This window comes from Coccinella septempunctata, chromosome 4 (assembly GCF_907165205.1).
Source record: "Coccinella septempunctata chromosome 4, icCocSept1.1, whole genome shotgun sequence".
NCBI classification, from domain to species: domain Eukaryota; kingdom Metazoa; phylum Arthropoda; class Insecta; order Coleoptera; family Coccinellidae; genus Coccinella; species Coccinella septempunctata.
The window spans coordinates 2,105,206-2,117,294 of NC_058192.1; the positions used below are offsets into that span (position 1 = coordinate 2,105,206).

General features: G+C 39.6%; 1 protein-coding gene across 1 annotated transcript; it reads left to right on the forward strand.

The window, feature by feature from the left end:
- Positions 1-180: 180 nt before the first annotated feature.
- LOC123312319 (probable tubulin polyglutamylase TTLL2) lies at positions 181-10,718 on the forward strand. Its single transcript, XM_044896685.1, has 12 exons — positions 181-299; positions 365-462; positions 5,080-5,199; positions 5,363-5,466; positions 5,616-5,784; positions 5,846-6,122; positions 6,186-6,388; positions 7,019-7,185; positions 7,240-7,370; positions 9,903-9,976; positions 10,036-10,209; positions 10,426-10,718. Exons 2-12 carry the CDS (start codon positions 382-384, stop codon positions 10,552-10,554), a joined length of 1,629 nt encoding a protein of 542 aa, XP_044752620.1. The 5' UTR covers positions 181-299; positions 365-381; the 3' UTR covers positions 10,555-10,718.
- The last annotated feature ends 1,371 nt before the right edge of the window (positions 10,719-12,089 follow it).

Below are 12,089 nucleotides of genomic sequence, written 5' to 3' on the forward strand. Positions count from 1 at the left end.
CTCGCAATAGATTCAGCATGTTCGAAAACCTATATTTCCATACAAAACTTTCAAATATCTGACACTGTTTACGAGAAAATAAATTTTGTTGTTTTTCCCTGAGGATTTTCCTGAGGGCAATTCTCTATTAAATCGTCATTGGTTTGGTTTTCTCAATCTACTTCTATGCACTCCATATCACAGATATGACATCATCCTCACGTCAAGGCTCATCTGTCAGATCAATTTTGAGTAGCCAGATCCTAGTACTATTGAAATGCTTTTTCTCGTTGAATTGGTCACATTCAACTGAATTGGAGGTTGAAAATTTGTTCCAAAGTAATAACGAATGCGGTAAATATGCGCTCATTTTGTCTTGTTTCAGATTGTACTTTGCCGAGGATGTTTGATAATTGCTTCGGAAATGGACCGTTTCTGTTCAGACTGAATGACAACGGATCTGGACCAAACTTATTGAGCCAGGTTAGTTGAGTCATGTGGGGCTAATCTATTGTAGGAAAATGCTCGAAGGGATCGATTTTTTTTATAAATTACGAGATTTTTCATGCATCCTATGCGAGAGATGAAGGCTAGTTGGGTTTTTTGAACGGCAACCCTTATCTTTCGTGCCAGAAATGTAGAGATCTTTTAATGCTGATGATGATTTGGTTTTTTATCAAAACCATATGCATCTCAGTTTTTTTTTCACTCGATTTGTGAATAAATTCTTCACGTGTTCAGTCCCGAAAGTTTCCCATTAAAATTATACCGGGTGGCCCACCCCAGACATTCTCTCATTTTGAGGGAGTAAATAAAGATATTTTGAAAATCTTTTCTTGATTTGTGTGTGTAGCACAATTTGAAATTATTGTCATATATACAGGGTCAAATATAGACCAAAGTTACACTTTTTCGAATGTAACACTTTGTATTTGACCTCAAAAATGGAATGGCAAGCTCAAATCATGATGAGAGTCTTCAATTTATACCTTAAAACCACCATTAACGGGATAATGGCGAAAATGGTTTACTAGTTTTGAATTAAAAATCGAAAATTTTATGAAGATAGTTTCGAAATTAATTTTTACGTTCAACGAGATATATAAACACCGGGTGTGCCATTTGAAATAAGAAAGTTTTCGGCGATTATTTGTAGTTGATGTTTGAGAATTAATTATGATCACTCTGTATATTCCAGAGCTGAAATTTTCTTCTATATGTAGGAGTAGCCAACTTATTCACTCGAAAGAATTCGGTATGTATCGCTGGCCTAACTGGTTTCTTCATTAATTGCTATTTGAAAAAACTCCATATTTTCGATTTTTCTCCATTATCTCGTAAAGGGTGCTTCTGAGGTATAAAGTAATTTGAAGAAACTCTTCATAATTTGAGCTTGCCATTCCATTTTTGAGGTCAAATATAGGGTGTTACATTTAAAAAAGTGTAACTTTGGTCTATATCTTTGTTTTCGAAGACCCTGTATATATGACTATAATTTTAAATTGTGCTTTGGGACATCCCACACACACCACAAGAAAAGATTTTCAAAATATCTTCATTTACTCCCTCAAAATGAGCTGGGGTGGGCCCAGCACCTGGTATAATCAACAAACCAGTGATTTATGATCATTTATGTGACTGTGTTGCGAATCGAATAAATTCCCTCCCCTATTCGATTCGCGTTTACGGAACTATTCCAGTAGAAACTATAAAGACGGAATTATGTCCCTATATACAATTAATTACGATCCAACCTACTTCAGCGGGACATCCTCATGCACTTCCTTCGGCGAATTTATTGCGGTCCGGAATATTGATAAACTACCCTGATGGCATTCCGCCCGTCGAGGATCACGTTTTAATGCGAATCTACGAAAATTAGAGAGTCCGATGCGATTTTATTGTTCCCCTAATTCGTAGAGGAAGTTCGGGAAAATTTATTCGCGAAATGCGTGACCTGTCAGATACGTAAGCGGCGGGATTTGGACGGAGAAATCGCATTATTATTTATGTACAATAACAAGTAGTCGCGTACGACTTGCTTTCGACGTCTTGGCAGTGCGATTTTTTCGGTTGTAATTTATTCTGATCGCTGTAGGTGCCGCAGCAGACGTACGTCTCCGTCGATGTATCGATTTCATTAGTTTTTGTTCGAGTGTTATCGATTTAGCTCTCATTTTAACCCGTTTACGAGCGACATAGGGAACAGAACACCCAGTATTGACGAATTTATCGAAAAGAATTTCTTGGAATATTATGTTCAAGTTAGGATGATGAACGATCAGTTTTTCAGCCATATCTACAGAGTTGTAAAGGCCTTCTGAGCGTCCCAGGGCTAATGAACTTATCCTAAAAATACAGACTCTGCTGAATCTGCTATTCCTTACAGCTTATCGCTCTGTCTTCACGACTGAGTGACGAGGGACATTAATCAACTCCTTCAGCTCTTATCATTCAAACGTGACGTATTTCTTTCTTGTTTCATCTGTTATCTAAAGTATCATATTTCCTTATACGAGGATATATTGGAAAATTCTTAACCTACCTACTATAGAACCAAACAAAATTTCAATGTCAAAATATTTTATTTCTCAACATATTCTACTCTTAATTGGATACATTTATTACTGCGAACCTGCAACGTCTCTAGACCTTTCAAAAAAATTGTTTCTTCTTGCTCTGCAAACCAGTCCTCCACAGCTTTTATTACCTCCTCGTTGGAAGAAAATTTACGACCTTTTAAACATTTTTTCAGTTGAGGAAAGAGATGATGGAGCCAAATCTGGTGAATAAGGGGGGTGTTCTGGTAATTCAAACCCTAAATCACGAATTTTTTGCATGGCAACATGCAATTTGTACGCAGGGTCGTTGTCCTGCAAGAACAAAACACCTTTGGATAGCTTGCCGCGTATTCTCTCTTTAATTTTTTCCCGTAGAGTGGTCAGTAATGTCGAATAGTAATCTCCGGTTACTGTTTTACCCTTATCCAAAAAATCAATCTTGATTACTCCATGGCAATCCCAAAGAACCGAAGCAAGAAATTTTCCAGCAGATTTTTGGACACGAAACTTCTTAGGTCTTGGAGAACCAGAGTGTCGCCATTCCATCGATTGTTGCTTTGTTTCTGAATCGTAAAAATGTACCCAAGTCTGATCCATAGTAATAATTAGGTTTAAGAAGTCTACATCGTTTTCAAATCGAGCACAGATCGAACGCGATGCTTCTACCCTTTCACGCTTTTGGTCAACATTCAAACATTTGGGGATCCATTTTGCAGCAATTTTTCTCATGTCCAAATTGACGTGAACTATATGATGAACGCGTTCGTATGAAATATTCAGTGCTTCAGATATCCGTTTTAGCCCACTTCGACGGTCTGATAAAATCATGTCACGAAGTGCATCGATATTTTCGGGGACTGACACAGAAACTGGCCTTCCCGATCGGTCATCATCTTCAATGGAAAATTTACCTTTTTTGAAGCTTGCAGTCCAATTTTTCACGGTCGCATACGAAGAACATTGATCACCAAGGGTATTAAGCATATCTTCGTAAATCTGCTTACCTCTTAACCCTTTTAAATACTGGTACTTGATGATACTCCAATTTATCGTATTTCACAATTTCGGTGGACATCTTCTTTCAGTCTTTCTTTCAATTCATTGCGTAACTCTGGTTTACTCTTTTGACCTAAAACTTCACAATGACACTTCTGATGAGTTATTTTTCGTTACTATGGTTACGTTCTAAGCTAACTAGATATCAATACATCCTCGTATATTTACCCTACTGGCAGATCTCAGATCGTCAATCTGCTAAGCTCGAAAAATGATTAAGGCCAATAATTGCATGTCCTCCGAAGCTCAGCAATCCATTTGATCGTAGTCGGATATACGATAAAACATATTTAGTTGTGTTCCAAGTACCGTGATGAATCATTACGTGAAAATGCAATAACGGCAGCGGAAATACACGGTCGTCTAATAAATCAACCAGCCAAAGGTCATAGACGGAATGCTGAATCGCTAAATGAACTCGATGTCGTGACGGCCATTTTTGCCGAAAAACCGCGGTAAACCTTTCGTGGCGCACATTAGGATCGACGATTTTATTCTCGGAGCATTTTGGCGGAATAACTTCCAGGTTCATTCAGAAATTGGGCTTAGACTTTTGGAAATGCGGTTGAAAATAGAACCTCGCGTGATGGGGTGGTTTTCAAGGTCTCGGAGCAAGTCTCGAAGAATGGCGAGAAATACGGACCCTGCGGTTTATTTATGCTTAGAAAATTGGGGATATAATAAGCGACTAGTTTTCTCGGTATCAAAATACGGGGAAAAACTGAGAAACCCTGAATGATGAGGAACAGACGACGAGTGTCTGATCAACGTCAGTCATAGCTAATGTACCAAAAGGCGCAAACTTTTCTTATCAGCGCTCTAGATAGTATCATATATCATTTTTGCGTATTTACAACGGCCAGTGTTCGCGTGTAATTTCCCCTTACCTAATGGGTCTAGAACAGAGACAACCTAGGTCTAGAAGGCCATTCGATAAACCGCAAGATTTACGTGAGTTTACGACTTAATTTCTGCTGCATGCTGCATATTTCCGTCTCTCCTTGCTCGGCGAAGAAGCTTGATTGGAACACGCAATCCTGTTTTCCGGATTCATTGAATTTTTCTATCGAATAGGCACGTAATGATATTCAATTTGCCTATCTTGTTTTCTCTATTCAAACCTAGGCTTTCGGAGAAAATGATTCGTTAATTGAATTGTTCAATTCATGCAAAGTTATAACAACACAACAGTGATTTAAATATAGGAATCAGAGACAGTTGTCTGTGATAAGAATGTATATCCTACGCCGCCGCTGTATAGACTGACTGAAATCCACGCCACAGAACACAAATAATATCATCCACGCAGGTCACTGTTTGACTAAAGTCCAGGTGGTTCCCGAAAGGCTTTTAATTGACCAAAGGCGACAGGAGTGTATTCAGGGTCGTTCGTAACAATATCAAAGTGTGAACAAAATAAATAGAGAACTTTATTTTGATTGTGCTAAAAAGTGGTTCAGTTGATCGCTTCTGGTCTTTCCAGGTGTGCTTGGAACGCGGTTGGAGAGAGTACTCCTCGGAGAACGGAGAAGAGAACTGGAATCTATGGTGGAAAACTAACAGTTTCACTGCAGCTCTCACGAAATCGCTCTCAGCATGGCAGGTTGGTTCTTTACAGATACGTGGAGTGCACATTCTCTTAATCTCTCTCTAGCTAGTGAGCTCTGACTCTCTATTATTGTTACATTTCATTAAAATATGCTTAACATGTCCATCCTGGATGGATACCAATCATAAACTGGCTCTTTTCGATTTTTTCATTGCAGTTCACCAACCACATTCCGAAGGGTTCAGCCATATGCAGGAAGGATAATTTAGTGAGATATTTGAGGTGCATGAAGAGCGTGTATGGTTCGATATATGATTTCAGGTTAGTGCTCGATAGTCGTAGTAACGTTTCAAAATTATGCTGCCTTCATGTGATAATTTTACTCAATTTTGTTTCCTGATATTTCTCTACTTAATTGTAATTACCTCTTTATATGATTTACTTGATTTAATCAACTGAGTTTGTTCTAGTCCTGACGGCTATAACCTACCCTTGGAGTACACGAAACTAGCAGCAGAATGTAACAGAAGGAAAATAATACCTTACGAAAAGGCTTGCGATAAATACCTCGACGATAAGCCTATATGGATATGCAAACCGGTCTCTAAGAGCCAGGGCAGGGGTATTTTCTTATTTCGCGTGAGTTATTCCCCACATAAAAACCAAACTCTCCGTTTGATCTTATTCCCATTCCCGGCAGAGATTGAGCGAGCTGAATTACGACAACAACACCATCGTCCAGAAGTACATCGAGAAACCGCTCCTGATCGGAGGCTACAAGTTCGATCTGAGGCTGTACGTCTGCATACCGTCCTACCACCCGATGACCATCTACATGTACAAGGAGGGCTTGGCTAGGTTCGGCACGGACAAGTTCAACCTGAAAGACCTGACGAACCCGTTCCGACATCTGACCAACTGTTCCATCAACAAGCTGGGACCGAACTACACGGAAATGAAGGATAGGATCGGTGCTGGTGAGTGGAACTGTCCTCCACAGAGGCTCATTGGTCAATAAGACAACGGTTTCTCATTGCTAGGATGCAAATGGACCTTGAAACACCTCAGGAGGTACTTCTTACAAGCCGGCATCCACGACTGGCTCCTGTGGCAGAAGGTTTCGAACCTCGTCATACTCACCGTGCTTAGCCACGCCACCCAGGTACCGGAGACGGTGAATTGCTTCGATTTCTTCGGCTTCGACGTGCTGATTGATGAAGATCTGAGGCCCTGGCTGCTGGAGGTGAGTTGACAGTTCGGAAACGAAGCTTGAAGGTTTTAGCGGCAAGCAGACAGGAATTGAATTCTGAAAAAAGTACCACCCAGAGCAGGATTCGAACCTACGACCCCCCGATTACCGGTCAAGTACTCTCCCAACTGAGCTACCCGGGCTGACGTGAGGATCCATCTGCATTGTCTGGAAACCACTATCCTCAGAATTCACGTGTTTGTATTATCACTTCCGAACTGTGGCGTCCGAAAGCGATTGGATCGAAGATTGAATCGCGAAGATCATTGAAAGCGAATGTTGATCCCCTCCACCTATAACATTTCCAATCGCTTTCGAACGCCACAGTTCGGAAGTGATAATACTAACACGTGAATTCTGAGGATAGTGGTTTCCAGACAATGCAGATGGATCCTCACGTCATCCCGGGTAGCTCAGTTGGGAGAGTACTTGACCGGTAATCGGGGGGTCGTAGGTTCGAATCCTGCTCTGGGTGGTTCTTTTTTCAGAATTCAATTCCTGTCTGCATGCCGCTAAAACCTTCATTTCATTCAATACAAAGTTGAACTGTTGGTTCTTCGACCTACAGCATATGGAGGACTATGACCAACCGTCATATTGTATCTTTATCTCCTTCCACGATAGGTGAATCTGAGCCCAGCGCTGAGCAACGACTGCGACGCCGACAGAGCAGTGAAAAAACCCATGTTGCACGATATGTTCGATCTCCTGGGTCTACCAATAAACAACACGGGACTCGGTTCGTTCGATCTGTGGTACGGCACTGAACAAGGGTCAGAGGCGGAGGAAGGGTAAGGGCGACGGTCCGGTATTTCTCGCCTCTAGATCAGGCCTTTTTTTTCTAGGGACGATAAGTCGGAAGATTTCTCGAAAATCAAGCGGGCTTCCAGGACGGACATTTCGAAAAAAAGGAAGAAGAAGAACGCGAGGAAGGCCAGATTTAAGGGGACCAATAACGCGACTAAAGTTAGCGCAAGTATATATGTTTGTGGAACTAATCGTTGGCTTGATATTCTTGAAGTTGGTGCCAGTGTTTCAGTGTTATTTTTGATGTTTGGTCTACGAGGATATATTGAGAAATTCTTAGCCTACTATAGAACCGAACAAAATTTCAATGTCAAAATATTTTATTACTCAACATATTCTCCTCTCAATTGGATACATTTATTACAGCGAACCTGCAACGTCTCTAGACCTTTAAAAAAAATGTTTCTTCTTGCTCTGCAAACCAGACCTCCTCAGCTTTTATTACCTTCTCGTTGGAAGAAAATTTACGACCTTTTAAACTTTTTTTCAGTTGAGGAAAGAGATGATAGTCGGATGGAGCCAAATCTGGTGAATAAGGGGGGTGTTCTATTAATTCAAACCCTAAATAACGAATTTTCTGAATGGCAACATGAGATTTGTGTGTAGGGGCTTCGTCCCGCAAAAACAAAACACCTTTGGATAGCTTGCCGCGTATTCTCTCTTTAATTTTTTCCCGTAGAGTGGTCAGTAATGTCGAATAGTAATCTCCGGTTATTGTTCTACCCTTATCCAAAAAATCAATCATAATTACTCCATGGCAATCCCAAAAAACTGAAGCAAGAACTCTTCCGGCAGATTTTTGGACACGAAACTTCTTAGGTCTTGGAGAACCAGAGTGTCGCCATTCCATCGATTGTTGCTTTGTTTCTGGATCGTAAAAATGTACCCAAGTCTCATCCATAGTGGAAATTCGGTTTAAGAAGTCTACATCGTTTTCAAATCGAGCACAGATCGAACGCGATACTTCTACCCTTGCACGCTTTTGGTCAACATTCAAACATTTGGGGATCCATTTTGCAGCAATTTTTCTCATGTCGAAAATCATGTCATGAAGTGCATCGATGTTTTCGGGGACTGTCACAGAAACTGGCCTTCCGATCTGTCATCATCTTCAATGGAATATTTTTATCCCTTTTGAAACTTGCAGTCCAATTTTTCACGGTCCCCTTTAAATACAGGTACTTGATGATGGCTCGATACTCCAATTTTTCGATTTTCACAATTTCGGTGGACATATTCTATCTTTTAATTTATTGTGTAACTCTGGTTTACTTTTTTGTTCGTTACTATGGTAACGCAATATTATTTTTATGCGTGGAACTGGCCTAGGCCAACTAGATATCAATACATCCTCGTATATTTACCCTACTGGCAGATCTCAGATCGTCAATCTGCGAAGCTCGAAAAATGATTAAGGCCAATAATTGCATGTCCTCCGAAGCTCAGCAATCCATTTGATCGTAGTCGGATATACGATAAAACATATTTAGTTGTGTTCCGAGTACCATGATGAATCATTACGTGAAAATGCAACAACGGCAGCGGAAATACACGGTCGTCTAATAAATCAACCAGCCATTTTTTGCATGGCAACGTGAGATTTGTGTGCAGGGGAGTTGTCATGCAAAAACAAAACACCTTTGGATAGCTTTCCGCGTCTTTTCTCTTTAATTTTTTCCCGTAGAGTGGTCAGTAATGTCTAATAGTAATCTCCGGTTATTGTTCTATCCTTATCCAAAAAATCAATCATGATTACTCCATGGCAATCCCAAAAAACTGAAGCAAGAAATTTTCCAGCAGATTTTTGGACACGAAACTTCTTAGGTCTTGGAGAACCAGAGTGTGTCGCCATTCCATCGATTGTTGCTTTGTGTTTGAATCGTAGAAATGTACCCAAGTCTCATCCATAGTGGAAATTCGGTTTAAGAAGTACATCGTTTTCAAATCGAGCACAGATCGAACGCGATGTTTCTACCCTTGCACGCTTTTGGTCAACATTCAAACATTTGGGGATCCATTTTGCAGCAATTTTTCTCATGTCCAAATATTCGTATAAAATATTCAGTGCTTCAGATATCCGTTTTAGCCCAATTCGATGCTCTGATAAAATAATGTCATGAAATGCATCGATATTTTCGGAGACTGACACAGAAACTGGCCTTCTCGATCGGTCATCACCTTCAATGGAAAATTTGCCTATTTTGAAGCTTGCAGTACAATTTTTCACGATCGCATACGAAGGACATTGATCCCCAAAGGTATTAAGCATATCTTCGTAAATCTGCTTACCTCTTAACCCTTTTAAATACAGGTACTTGATGATGGCTCGATATATACTGCAATATTTCGATTTTCACAATTTCGGTGGACATCTTCATTCTTTTAATTTATTGCGTAACTCTGGTTTACTTTTTTGACCTCAAATTTCACACTGACACTTCTAATGAGTTATTGTTCGTTGCTATGGTAACGCAATATTTTTTTATGCGTGGAACTGCTCTAGGCAAACTAGCAATACATCCTCGTATTTCACATTATTGATAAATTTGAGTCTCTTTCTTCAAGAAGGCAGACACTCGTCCAAATTTCGAAAATAACTAGTGAAACATTCGGAATCAAAGTTTCTGGAATTGATTCTCTAATAACAAACCGTGCTCTTGGAAACATAGAGTCGGTTGGTTGAGCTTTCTGGTTTTCTCAGGTCTGAACGAGTCTTTCTCCAAGAAACCGTTGAACCTGGCCAGGCAAACAATAATCCTGGACAGCCAGAAAATGGTGAGCGGAAATATTCGCCTCGGTATAGAGTTTCATTCAATTTTACCGCTGTTTTACAGCGAGACGAAGAATGGAAGAAATCCAAATTGAAGACGTGGGGTAACGGCAAGGATTGGACCTATCCGAAACAATACGAGGGCGATTGGATAAGAATTTGGCCCTTGAAACCGGTTTCGAATTCCATAAGGCAGTACATGGAACCGTTGAAGGAAGTGAGAAACGTCGTTATGGAGGTAAAAGAAAACGAAACGATAATTTACTGAGTGACATAAATTTCCGCAGTTTTTGAGCTTCCATACATCGAGAATCAAAAGATGAATGATTTTTTCGAGTTCGATGATCTCCTTAGGATTTAAGACCAATGGGATCTATTTTGGTCGCAGTTCTGAAAGGATAATAACGATGGAAACATTTTGGTCTTTCTATATTATTTTATAAATGTGTTGCAGGTCTCCAAGTACTCCAAGCTAGCGAGAGAACTAACCAGAAAACACCCAAACGCCTGTGATAAATTCCTGAACCAGCGTCTGTCCGAGGCAATGAACACAACCGGAGAAATATGGTTGCCTCCACTCTGATACGAAATTCGTATATTCCGCTACCATTACCAAACTGCCTTTTTCGCCAAATTTCATCAGCTTCGTTTACGTATTTACCTATACAACGCTTCGAATTCTAGGGACCCATCTCAAAATGAAGATCTTCCCTGTAATTTTATACATATAAAGAGGTTTTTGACTCATTTATTCTTATTGTTTTTGAATTTTATCGAAAAATTCTAAATGAAAACAATTTCAAACGACTTCGGGATCAGTTACTTCATACGTACCATAGACATATAGACATATAGACTCTACGTCTATGATACGTACGAAGCACTCTGTTCATCGAAAGCATAGACCTAATAAAATATATTATGTATTATTAGGTCTATGATCGAAAGTTACTTCCACTGTAAGATCTTTTTCTTCTCGATGACACTTGATCACAGAACTGGATTATTTTTTCTGTGGGAAAATGAATAAAAAGCGAAATATTATAGTCCGAGAGCTGGCAGCAAAAACAACTACCTCATAAGTTACCAAAAGTTTGGTTTGGCACTTTGGTTCAACTTTATTACGAAAACTTGAAACCGCCCGTCTGCCGGGCGTGAGTGGTCGCCTTATGGGAAAAAAAAATTGAAAAGATGAGAAAAAATCGATTGGAACTTCCTAATAGTTACCAAGATGAATGTTGTGTCAAAATGGTCTAGGATCTTAACTGAATTGACATCGTGAGCGTCTGCCAACAGGGGTGGTCGCTATTTCGAAACAGACGCTGTCAAATACAGGGTGGTCCAGATCGAAACCAAGAAATTTCAACCACGTATTCTACATCAAAAATAAGCCCTAGTTTGTCATATAAACATATGTCGAGAAATGTTTCCTCTCCGAGATACGGGGTGTTAAAATTATAGAAAAAAAATGTTTTTTATTAATAACTTTCACACTGCTTGAAATATTTTTATGAAATTTGAGACATAGGTTCTGAGCGTAAAGGAGCACTTTTTGCATAATATCATTTCTTTTCTATTCTACCAGTGGCGTCCGTACTGCAGCGAGACTGAATATTTTCAGATAAAAAAATGATACGCCACTGGTTTTTCCGACAATAAAAATTACTTTTTAAATCCTTATTCAATTTGGAGCAAATTCGGTCTCTTGACTTTTTGCTGAGCGAGGCACCGTTTCTGGTTAAAAAAATAAAACACATTCTCATGCATGAAGAAATCGCCAAAATTTGATATGGTTGGTACATAATAATAATAAGACTATTTTTGTGAACGAAATGTGTAACAAAAAAAAAGCATTAACAACCACAGTCAAAACGACCTTAAAGAAGATGTTCGAAATATGACCCATTTTGCTGAACACATAATTCACATCGACGTCTAATAGATCCGACAGCAGCAGCTAAATTTCGATTTCTTAATTCGTCGCAAGCATTTTAAATATGGCCAATAAGTTTTCCCTTGAGTTCACAGAACTCATATATACGATTTCTTTCAAAAACCCCCATACGAAGTAATCCAAAGGGGTAATATCGGGGCTCCGTGGAGGCCAACTGACTGGCC

Coding starts and splice junctions, on each gene's coding strand:
- LOC123312319 (XM_044896685.1), top strand. CDS start 382: ATGTTTGATAATTGCTTCGGAAATGGACCGTTTCTGTTCAGACTGAAT. Junction 5,467..5,615: donor GGTTCGATATATGATTTCAG/GTTAGTGCTCGA, acceptor AGTTTGTTCTAG/TCCTGACGGCTATAACCTAC. Junction 6,389..7,018: donor TGAGGCCCTGGCTGCTGGAG/GTGAGTTGACAG, acceptor CTTCCACGATAG/GTGAATCTGAGCCCAGCGCT.